This window comes from Cyprinodon tularosa, unplaced genomic scaffold, assembly GCF_016077235.1.
Source record: "Cyprinodon tularosa strain WSP-4 unplaced genomic scaffold, ASM1607723v1 ctg96, whole genome shotgun sequence".
NCBI lineage: Eukaryota > Metazoa > Chordata > Actinopteri > Cyprinodontiformes > Cyprinodontidae > Cyprinodon > Cyprinodon tularosa.
The window spans coordinates 1,106,891-1,119,511 of record NW_024039740.1 but is presented as its reverse complement, the minus strand read 5'-3'; the positions used below and the strand labels follow the sequence as shown (position 1 = coordinate 1,119,511).

Below are 12,621 nucleotides of genomic sequence, written 5' to 3'. Positions count from 1 at the left end.
AGCAAATTAGAGAATGTGTCTGCGAGTCCTCCTTTTGGTACTGTACGTCAGCATGTAATGGATTTTGTTCCACTGTAACACCTTATCACATTTTAGGTTATGGCTAGATTTTCTGTATAAGACGGAACATTTCTGCACACTCCTACTGGCTAATTGGTGAGAAATAGGTACAGCTGTTTCTGAAGCAGTGGGCCTAAGAGAGGCCTGTCAGCCTGGAGCAATGGAGTGAAAACAAAAGAAATGAAGGAGGTGTTAGATAGCGGCACAGCAGGAAGAGCAGTGTTTATAGAATATGCCTCGCTTTGGCTCTCCAATTTTTATCCTTGTTTGACTTTCCTGATGTCTCCCAGCCGCTCTTACTCTGGGATATGGCATTTTAACTTGCTTTTGATGGACAGCCTTTTTTTTTTTGTCAAACAAAAGTATTTGATTAATAACAGGCTCTGCTTCCCTGCAAAAATGTAATAAAAGATTTTTATTATTAGCCCTCAAACCTTTTCACATTTTTGTTAATGGCCAGCCACAGACATCAGTGTTTACTTGGGTTGTTTGGATCGACTACAACAAAATATTGCAAAATTATGAAACTGCAGAAATACTGTCCTTATGGTTTCAAAATGCTATTCCTAGAAGAAAAGATTAAAGGTTTGCGATAATATCAGAGCCCTGAATTTGAAAGTTTCTATTTAAACCTTTTAGTTTTTTTTAGGTTTTTGGATAGTCTTTACAAGCTTTGTAGAAGGAACTGACAAATGTTATCCAAATTTGTTTTACAATATGTTTAGGAAGGCTCTTCCAAACCTCGACTTAGAACCTCTGCAAATATAGATTTGCATCAGATTTTAGTCTTCATCCTAACACATACATTAGCTTTTGTCTAAACACTTTGATGAATGCTGCAGAATTACAACTCTTGATATTTTAAAATATTTGTTTCAATTATCTATTGTTCTATATATCCCCAAATCCTGTGATTAAATTCTTTATCCTTGAAATGGTTTTTTTTTTCAAAGCATTATACAATGATACACCTATTTCATTGGGGCAGATTGCTATGTTTGGTTTTTGTACCAATACAGCTCTTTCTGCATGTTTGTCATGTCTCATAGATCAGTGGTTGCAAACTCTGGTCCTCAGGGACCACTATCCTGCATGTTTTAGATGTGACACTGTTTCAACAGACCTGATTCAAATCATCATATGGCCTCATCAGCATGCCATCATGTGCTAAAGGTGTCTGTTTGTAACCCTGTCATTTCAGTCTGGTGAGTGGTAGCATAGAGACACCTAAAACACGCAAACCAGTGGTCCCTGAGGACCAGGGTTGGAAATCGCTATCCTGCAGAGATTTTATATTGGTATTCTTTTAACAATTCAGCCCTACTTTGTTCTATAAAAGGTAGTTATATTTAGTGCATGACAGTAAAGTATTAGCTCATCCACTCCCAGGGTAGTGTGTTTGCAGTTAATGCTCTTTCTATGGCCTTTATGAATGTGAGGAGCAACACTGGAACTTTTAGCCACTAGGGGTGCTAGACCCAAAACTTTTAGGCTAAGCATCCATTAAAAAACTATTTTTCAGAAGTGCTCTGCTGCAAAAACAGTCTCCCCTGGTGTTTTAGAGTCTGATGAGGTTTTCGTCAAGACAAGGCCACATTCACCCTACATCAAAGAACCAAAACTATGGCTAATAAAGTAATTCAGGCGAGGCATTACCTCCCAAGATCATGGCACATCAAATCAACCAACAATTGCTATTGAGATGACACATGATCAACTACTTGTAGCTGTGCATAATTAATCATGTTATCAACGAGAAAACAGAGGTAAGAAAAACAGTAGTGTGGATGTCAAAGGACGGCCTCCTTTGGAATCTTACCTGGTTATTTAAAAAGCTAGGCTTCTCCTCTATAATGATGGCTTATACATTCTCAGAAGCCCTCTGTCTGTATTAGCAAATAAAATAAAATAAAAATAAATAAACAGATTCCCCAGCATGTCCTGGGCCATCCGTTAGGCATCCAACTAGTAGGATATACTTGCAACATTCCTTGAAGAGGGTAATGGTAATAACGGACATCATCACTGTAATAAACAACAATACAGCTGCAGCAGATTTTTAAATCTCCCGTTGCATTTTCCCATTGTTCGTGAACAAGACCTTAAGACCCCAAAGACCTCGACTTGAGGTAGCAACTCCCCCTATCTTGGAGAGGGAAAGTCTACCTGATCTACTAGTGGCTTGCTCCAAGTCAGGGTTATATACTCAACCCTAGAAAACATTACAGTATAAAAAAAAACATCTTATAGGTTTTATTTCTAAGTTTATTTCTAAGTTATTATTTCTAAGTTATTTTGGGTGATTTCTAACCATAAGATCTGCATTCTGCTTACAGAATTGTTACAATGTTTTTTTTTATAGTGCTTAGTCTAAAGACAACCAACTTGACCAACAGAGGGAAACTTTTTTCACCCTCTAATTTTTGAAAAGTACATGTATATGGAAAAGAAAACAATAAGAAATAAAACAGCCTTCTGCAGTATACCTTATTTTGATTTTTAGTCACATACTTTGTTTTCACAGTCCTGTCTGTCATGGTGAGACTTATCCAACTTTTTTACTGCCCCCATGCAGTTTATTTATCATGGGGGCTCATTTCTAGAATTCATGTGGATTTTATTCAGACTGTGGAATAAAGAAGTTCAAAATCAGCACCTCCCTTAATCCTAGGAAGTTATCATTGGTATGCCAAATAGAAGCACACCTCTATGGGGGCCCAGGGCTCTTGCTGACATAGACAATTTTCTCCACTGCCAGGTTTAAGGTTCAGAGGGCAGCTCATCTCTCCTTAGACTTCACAGATTAGGTGAGCTTCCTGTCGTTCTCTGTACCTTGTTATATAGGGAAGCTGTGGTAGCTCAGTCCAGACAGAGAGCCACAGAGGTAGAATGACAGTCCTTCCTAAATAATTATAGAATGTGCAGACAGGCAGTTTTTAAAAAGTTTAGTCATAGCACAGATGATCTTTACTTTGCAAGATGAGAAGTATACCTTCACTTTGATTGTAATACAGTATATTTAAAGTTTAGAGGACACTTCCCCAGTGTGGACTGTTCAGTAAAGGAGAGGTAAAGGGACATTAATCAAGCGTTTTTGTAATTCCTCAAATAGTATTGAAAATTCCAATCCATCCATCTTTTACCACATAGATCATCACAATGGTGCCAGTGCCTGTCTCTGGCAGTCTATGGGCGAGATGCGGGGTACACCCTTAACAGGTCTCCAGTTTGTCTCAGGGCTACACAGAGACACCAAAGACATACAACCATGCACACACACTCACCCACAAATAAGGACCATCTTTTTAGAAAAGCAAATTCACCTATTGATCATGTTTTTAGACTGTGGGAGGAAGCCAGTGTACCCAGAGAAACCCCACACATGCAAAGGTAGAACGAGCAAACTCCATGCAGGAAGACCCCAATTTCCAACACTGTAAATTTCAGTGTATCGTCCAAATTCATAAATGTTGTCCTATCTATAGAAACCCATAGCATTTGACTATTGAAGTTAAGCTGCTAACTGAGGTATTATTCATTTCAGGTTGTGGTCCCACTGTTTTGTTTGTTTTACTACCTGCTTTTATCAAGTTTTTATCTTTATTTGCTTTTACTCTGCTTTTATTTTCTTCTATTTTATTGTCAAATTAATGTACAGTAAAGCACTTTGAATTATCCATGTAATAAATTGTGCTAAGTAAATAAAATTTTCTTGCCTTGACTTCCCCCTTTGTAGGTTAACTAACTTCAACCCACCTACAATGTTAATAACCATTAAAAATGTCAGCAAAATAACAAACTCAAACTCTGGAATGGACGGCATTAAAACTTAATAGGCGTAAGATAAAACAGTCAGCTCATGTCTTTAGTGTTTAAGTTCTGTTTTTTTTTTTGTTGTCCTTTTTTGATGAGGTCAAAAATACACAAGCTAACTTTGAAAAATGATGAATCCTATGCAGAAATTCCTTGTAAAGGCAGTTCTTTCCTGCAGACCAGCTCATTGTCAGCAAGAAAGCACCAATTTCCAAAGACAGATCCTGAGCTTTATGCTGTGGAAAGTAATAATGCTAAGCAATCATTTGCATTAGGGTGAATTTAGACTTTTTAAAAGAATAAATGTGAAAAAACAATGTAATGCATAATGTCAACACTCATATAACTCTTCTAAAAAGGCCTTTCATCTAAAGTAGCATATTGGAATCTAATGAAACGGGAAAAACCTTTTCAGCTAATCTATTCAAAGTTATAATAATCCAATTTTGCCCTGATCAAAGCTAACCAAATGAATTTAAAAAAGGGTTGTTTTTTTAAGTTGACATTTGTCTCTGTCCATATTTTCTCTAGAATGATGTTCATCACAGACTATGGGAATGTGGCCAAGCTTGAGCGCTGCAACATGGATGGCACCAACCGGACCCAACTGGTGGATTATAAAATTGAGCAACCCACTGCTGTTGCACTGGATATAATCAAGAAGCTTGTATATTGGGCAGATGCCTACCTGGATTACATTGACGTTGTGGATTACAATGGGAAGAATAGGCACAGTATTATCCATGGCATCCAAGTAAGTGGCACATTTCACTGTAAGCACATGAGGGACTTTTCTTTTCAACAGCATCCTGATCTTTCCTTGAGAATCTAACATTATGACATGGCAGAGTTCTTGGAAATTTTCTTTTATGTTTTGGTACCATGATACGAGGCAGGTGGTACATTCAATGTCTGGGGTTTTAATTCACACTTCATTTTCATAGAAGAGGTCTTTTGAAACCTTGATGTTTTATTAAATAGAAAGAACTGAGTCACATGTGGAGCTGTCTTCAAAATGAGCATATCAATAGTCTCTCTCCTGTAGTACACTTTTAAGCCCCTTTCATCACAAATTATGATTATTCATTAAAAGGCCATTGCCAACAACGTAGATGAGAAATTCAGGCATTATTAGGGAAAAGGGAACATACGTCTTAACACGTTATTATGTATGCAGGTGTTCTTTCCATGATATTGCCCTCATTAAACCAAGGATCTTATTATTATTGGATCTGCATATGAAATGTCATGAATGCCGGAGCTTCTGTTTTTTCCCATAGACTTTGAATTTTAAGTTTATGTTTAACTAGTTGTCTCTTTACCTAGTTGCTTTGTTTAAATCGATTTTTCTTTGAAGATAAATCCACATATTTTTGAAGATGTTATGGAGCTTTTCCAATTTTGGACTGCACTTTTTGATGGAATAGACTTGTTTATGCAACTGAACAATGCTTAACTCCATGGGCATTCATTTCCTTTTGATTTAGGGGAATTTGTGCATTTGGACTGTCTTTTGTTGAAAGTAGAATGCTGCCCAAAATAATGAATTTTAGAATATAGAACTGGATTAGTTGGATCTCTCTAATCAAAACCATAAAAAGCAAACACAATAGAGGCTTGATATAAACATCCATAAATACACATACACAATTGTTACACTGCAAGTATTGGTATTGGTTTTTAACTTTATTGACTTTTTTTTTGTTTGTTCCATAATTCTAGCATAAAAACACAGCATGAGACAGGATACAATTTTATTGTAATTTTGAAGGATAGGAAATAGTACTTTAAGACTAAATCAGATGTTCCTTAGCAACCGTTTAATTCAAGTTTTTTTATTTATTCATTTCATTGTTACAAATATTGGATAATTGTCGGATGAAGGAGGGTGCATTTGAAATAACCCTGAGGGTTTGTGAAAGGCTGCTTTAAGATCTGTAAAAGTAGACTGGCAAAGCCAAATTCGGCAGAGAGAGATTAATGAGTAGTTTTATTTGTTATTTAATCATTTTACTTGAAGCATGTTTTCCCAGTGCCCCTGGTGTAAAGGTGTGGGGCAGCAAGCCTAGGTGCATTTCCTGTGTATATAGCTCATCCAGCCATGTTGCTTTGTGGAGGTGTCAGCCTGCTAAATGTAGCATGGAGAGTGGTTGTGTCAGGGCCAGTGGTTTCCCAGTGGAGACCAGCTTTTGACCCTGAATGGGCTGCCAAGTGTACCAGACGACCACACCGCCATTTCCCATCTCTCCTGTGCTTGATGCATGTTTTGGGGATGTAGCTCATGTTGAATCTGCTCTTATGTTTTCTTTCTTCTCTTGAGGTTTGACTTGTGTTTGAATGTAAAAGAATTACATACTGTCTTTTTTTATTTTACAGGTGTCACACATATATGCATTGGCTGTGTTCGAGGACTACCTGTATGCCCTGCACTCTGCCCCTTCAGAAGATAGTTCAACTGTGGAGCTGTTGCAGGTGCACAGATTCAACATCACAGCAGAGAGCAGGACGTTAGGTAGCTTGGGGAATTCTAGAGCTCTGCGAATTTACCACAAACTCGCTCAACCAAAAGGTAAAGGACATTTTCCAATAAGCAAACACGTAAAAGTATGTGCCAAAATCAAAACATTTACTTTCCCAGTATGTTACATAAAAAGAAAAAAAAAATATATGATTTTGGTCCTTTGTATTTTTCCACAGTCAAGAGCCATGCATGTGAAATGGATTCATATGGAAAGCAGGGAGGATGTTCCCACATTTGCCTTCTGAGTGGAAGTTATAAATCTCGAACATGCCGCTGTCGTATCGGCTATAGACTTGGTTTTGATGGAACATCTTGCAAAAGTGAGTCTGCCTTTTCTCGATTTTCTCAATAAAGTGTTTCTCATCTTCAGAAAATTTTAATTCTTGTAGTCTCTTGGTTTCTAGTTAAACGTGTTCTTTAAAACTGTTTAATTTTAATATGTAAAGATTAAGTTCATATGCAGAACTCAGTGAAATCGGTCCCCAGATAGAGATTTCTTATAAGCCTACCAATAAGCTCTATTATATACGCTGAAAGGTCTGTGATATTACCCTCAACAGCACATGTGATATGTAAGAAAGAAATCCCATCATTTGCCAGTTAGAGAGAGGAAAGGTTTTTAGATTAGCGCAATAAGATTGCAAGTTTAGATTGTACCCAGTTTTACTGTGCTGATAGACTACTCTATGAGTGGATGCAATCAGAATATTCTTCAACCACTGAGTAACAATTAAAATATAAACCAGGAAATAGGAAGGAAATATAACATTTATTTATCAGGTAACACAATCATATTCTTCAAAATATTTCTATCTAAGGAAAAACAGCTTATTTCAAGGACTCGTTGACTCTGCAACCCCTCGTACTGAGCATGCATGTGGCGGTAGTGGAGAAGAAAACTACCTTTTAGCAGGAGGAAACCATCAGCAGAACCAGGCTCATTGTGAGAGACCATCTGTCGAGGCTGACTGGCGTTCAAGGAGACAGAAGCAGATTAAGACATAAATGAATTAAGTTATTTGGCGCTTGGGCCCTAGCAGAAGATTTTGATGCTGTGAATCCAGGTACTCTTTGGTGAGTAACCTAGAAAAGGATTAGAGTAGGTTTCCGCCGGGGCCCGTACACTGTTGGTGGTATAAGCCAGAGGATGTGTGGGACTGAGAATGAGGAAGGAGATGGGGTGGAGGTGGGTAAAAGTTTGCTTGCGTGCGGGAGCTAAATGATGGGGATCTTGCAAGAGGATCTGCTTCAGAGAAGGTGCAGCTCCCGAGCTGATTGGCTGGAGCTGAATGAGGGACATCGCAGGTGGTTCAGGTGAAGCTGATGGGAGTCTTTCAGATTGAATTAACGCCTAAGCTTCATTTGAAATGTTTGGTAACACAGTAAATCCGCCAATCACATGGTCAGCAATACAATGTATTCAGTTAATTATATATAAAAAAAGACAACTTACTGAAGCAAAACAGCAATTATCAAAACAAAATTAGTAAAAAAAAAAAAAGGGGATTTAAGTGATGTTAAATATATGATGGTGCTAGATGGGCTAGTGCTAGTACTGTAGATGCAGATCTGCAATTTTCAAACACGCCTTTCGGTTTGCATATATTCACCTAAAAAATAGAAAATATTCAGTGAGCTAGATACAGAATATTGACAAAAAATGGTCTTTTAATGGAATACTTTGTTTAGATGCCAAAGTCCATTTGAGCATTTTTGCTCACTATGCACATTCCTTCCTGACCAAAGTGCATACTTATTCTGATGGCAGTTTTTAACTATATAATGTCAGACAACTCAATTCATCTAATTTTCTTAGTGCATTATTACAATCATAAGTATAAGAATGGCTATAATGTCACCATACATGTCTGCATGATAAAATTACCGTAGCTGCTATTGAACAGTGCTGAAAAGAGAGAGAAAAGGTAAGAAATACTGATAATAAAATACACACAAGTAAATAAACTGCATGTGTTTATAAAAACACATGTTCTCTAATGAATTGAACCAGACATAAATGGGGATTCGTCTCAGTTGAATGAACTATTATGTATGTTTTTCTGAAGAACTTGTCTTAAAAAAAGGACAGAGATGTTAACCAGTACACTTTGGCATACAATTTCTAAGCAATATCTGACAATAGTGCCTTTTGTTAAATATAAATAGGAAAGTTCAGCCGAAGATCACTGTTGTTTTTATCCCAGTCATTGTAAAGGTTATGTGTCATAATGGAGCTAGCTTTGTAGCAGGAAAAGCCTTGGGCTCACAGTTATAAAGATGGCAGGCGAATACAGCTCTATGAGAGTGTGATGTTCTCATATCGACCTGTTTGAAGGCCTGATAGATTATTGCTGTAATGAGGGTTTAAGTTTGCCTGCATTTGTTGGCTGCACTGATCAATTGGAGGATATTGTATAGTTGACAATAAAAGCCAAAGATCAAATTGATGACACAATTTGGGCGCCTACAACATTTCGATCAGAATAATGGAGCTTCGGGAGGCTTTGCATGACATGTTTGATTTATTCCTCTCTTGTGAATGTTCTGATGACACCAACTATCTCACTCTTGCTCCTCATCTCCCAAAGTATAATGAGATTTTGTGTTAAATTATGTCTTTTATTTCATACAACAGTCACTGTCAAAGTTTGATATCTGGGTCTCTAGCAGTGCTTAATTGCCTCTTGGTTAGTTTGTCTCTCCCTCACAAAAATTATAAATTGAACCAAGGCATGTGTGGTCCTCACCTCCTGCATCATAGTCTCTAGGGTAGTAGGTGAGGCTGGGGAGAGGTCCGCTTTCCTCAGTGGAAGCCCTACTTTGTTAATTGCTTTTTCTCTTCTGTAGAGGTTCCCAAAGGGTTGGAGCATAAGCAGTCCCCATACAGTACAGGAAAGCCACTGAGGAACTCCCTCAGCTCCTGGCTCCTCTATTTGCCTTCCTAACAATGAAAAAAAAAAAAAAAAAAGCCTAATTAGATTAGAAACACTATTCATAGCCAAGGTAAGCAGCACATTTGAATGTTTGCTTAAGCAACCTATTACTTTTACTTACATGGCAGTTTTGCAGTGAGGGCATGATTGAGGGTGTAGGGTATAGTCATTGGCACTGATTACTGGCTCCATTAGGGTGAATAGATGGCTCTGGACTGGCAAAACATATAGGAACAATGTGGTTGTTAAACGGGTTTAATGCAGGGATCAGCACTGATGGATTAGACCAATTAATGACAATAACAGTAAAAAAGGTCTGCCTTTTCTTGCTTTGTAGAGCCCAAAAACGATTTCTTCCTCTTCTATGGTAAGGGGCGTCCTGGGGTCATCCGAGGTTTGGATATGAATATCAAGTCCAGTGATGAGCACATGATGCCTATCGAAGACCTAGTAAATCCTCGAGCTATTGACTACAATGCAGAGATGGGACACATTTACTTTGCTGACACAACCAGTTTTCTAATTGGTCGTCAAAAAACAGATGGAAGCAGCAGGGAGACGATTCTCAAAGATGGTAGGTATAAGATTTATTACATTTTTCTTGTATTCCATTTTTTGAAAGGAACCTATTCTCCTTTATGGCTCTGGTCAAACAACAGTCTTTCTCCACATTGTGCACCATTCCAAAAATTTTCTTTTTCTTTTCTATATTCTTGTGTTGGGTTTCTTTTATTTAATGGAAAATAATTTGCCCCTTACACCACTATTCCTAGTTTAAAACTCTGATTTTATTGAATAAAACATTAAATAATATTACCCTACTAATTCAGTCAATTGACTACTATAAATATTTTGCTGTTTCACTACTAGTTTATTTATTTATTTGTTTTATATTTAAGTACTTAAAGTAACACTGCATAACTTTTGACTCTGTTATCAACTTAATTTAAAATATTATACCTAATCCATACCAGTAGCATTATCCGTACATCAGCTCAATTGGCACGCACAACCAGATATACATCAGGTGCGCCCTCGATTTTACTTTTCAAAAAAGACCTAATTTAAGACCTAATTTTCACTCCGTAAAAATAGTAAGCGTTCCAAACGATCATGTGTTAAAAGTTAATCATGTATTTCCTGAGAAAAAAAATGAGGCTGAGGCTGAGCTTTCCCGGAAATGGGATCCTATTCTACTTCCAGTAGCTAACTTTTACTGCTTAGGATTTAAACATAAATCTAGTATTTTTATTGTTTCCTTTCATGTTAACATGATGGTTTAATCATATTTTGCCGGACTACTCTGAGCATGTCTGATGATGACGTCAGACACACTGTTTAACAGAGAAAATGTAATAAAGCATCAGATTGTCTCATAAAAGTCATAAAAAATATTTTGACGATGTGAAATAGCATTCTATAGTGATGTAAGGAGAGAAATAATTGTTTTTAGTACCATAATTACATTATTTTTGGAGACCTGGATGAAAATCTGGTTGCACATGCGCAAATGAGCTGATGGTAAGCATTGTGCTTCCGGCACGAATCGGGTAGTGACATGCACCATTTGGCCCATAGTTGTGCTTCATCAGCGCTGCTCTTCTCAAAAATACACACATGCAGCTCAAAAGGGTCAGAGCCATCCCTGAATGAGTCATGTGACCCAGAGAGCCACTTTATTGTTGTCGTTGTCAGCCAACAAAGCAGATTTATCACTTACCTGATCAGATATATATTTTGGTTCTCTAATGTAAGATTTAATGTAAAGGGGTGAATATGGCCTTGTCTTTACAAGTAACTCCTTGACTTTAATATGACTTCTTAATCTACTAGTCCAAAGTGATCTGGTATCACTCCCAGATTCCAAAACATGGAATTAGACTGTGTGGTGTTTGTTATCATTGATGCTAAACCTGAGAGTTATGGCTTTAGCGCCCCTATTGGCTAAAAGTTGACCAATCATGTCTTTCACAAGCTCCTCCCAAAAACCTTCAATTTACTCATTGCATCTTCCATTTTATATAATTGTATTTGTTTTGTATAATCATTTTTATTATTTTTAATTATCAATTTCTGTGAATTATTTTATTACAGTTATGCCACTGAAATGTACTTGTGTCTGTTTCTTTTTTTTTTTCATTGCATGTACAGCACTTTGAATTGTCTTGCCACTCAGTGTCTCTGTTATTAAATTACATGGTGCTGATTCTGTTCCAGAACTTGATAATGTTGAAGGCATCTCTGTGGATTGGATTGGGAATAATTTATACTGGACAAATGATGGCTACAGGAAAACAATCAGTGTCGCCAGGCTGGAGAGAGCCTCTCAAACCAGAAAGACCCTGTTGGAAGGAAACATGTCACACCCTAGGGCCATCGTGGTTGATCCTCTGAACAGGTAAAAACTCAAACGCCTGTTGATAAAGTAAAAATGTTACCTCAGTTTGAATAACAAAGGTTTCTCTCTGTTTTTAAACTTTATCAGTTATTTGTCCTATGGAAGGTAAAAAGCCATTATGTATATATGTAAGCTGCACATAAATTAAATAAGGGTAAACAAAACTTTATTTTTTCCTAATTACCAAACTCTTGTATAATCTATTTGTGATCTTATTATTTATAGAAAATAGTGGATTTATTAGCACTGTCTTTAGTAAGGCATCTACCAATACTCCTATTATTGTGACTGTAATGAGCTTATATCTCTTTAGGGATAACAAAGATTTGAACATTAGTGCAAGATTAAACCATAAAATCAACTTGTAAAGAAATACTGAAATCCTCTAGCTTTATTGCACTAGGATAACAAATCTTGTTTGAGAATATTAATTTAAGTTTAACCGAATGCCTCATTTTAAAGAAATCACTGAAGTCATGTTTGTTAGCACCACCCCTATTATGGCTAATAAAACCAAGATAGAAAAGAATAAAACTGCCCTGGACTAGTACAGATCTTCCGTCATATCTAAAAGGTTTTTTTTTTTTTTTTTACATTTTCATTGTTTTAGGATAACCATTCTACTTAAGAGCTTTTATTAATCGAAAGTTCAATTCTCCCTTTGTAAAGTTAATATTTTAGGACATTTAAGCACACTTCACATGTTTGTGTCCAGACAGCTGGTCACATACATTTTTTGGAAGGCATCAAGTTAACCTACAAAAAAAAAAAAAAAAAAAAAAAAAAAAAAAAAACTGCCTGCTGCTGGACTTTAAATTTTGATCAGTCCAGTCCAGTTCAAATGACTTTATCTGCATTGCTCTAGAGAAAAATCTGTTTGGGATACTTATTTTGAT

At 36.8% G+C, this 12,621-nt stretch overlaps 1 protein-coding gene across 1 annotated transcript in view; it reads left to right on the top strand.

Annotated features, from left to right (window-relative positions):
* The window catches only part of lrp1bb (low density lipoprotein receptor-related protein 1Bb), a 395,850-nt gene that overhangs the window by 178,496 nt on the left and 204,733 nt on the right, over positions 1–12,621 (top strand). Inside the window, exons 8-12 of the mRNA XM_038275471.1 lie at positions 4,405–4,627; positions 6,250–6,442; positions 6,571–6,714; positions 9,665–9,901; positions 11,545–11,725. Coding sequence (XP_038131399.1) covers positions 4,405–4,627; positions 6,250–6,442; positions 6,571–6,714; positions 9,665–9,901; positions 11,545–11,725 — 978 coding nt within the window. The remainder of the gene's footprint in view (positions 1–4,404; positions 4,628–6,249; positions 6,443–6,570; positions 6,715–9,664; positions 9,902–11,544; positions 11,726–12,621) is intronic.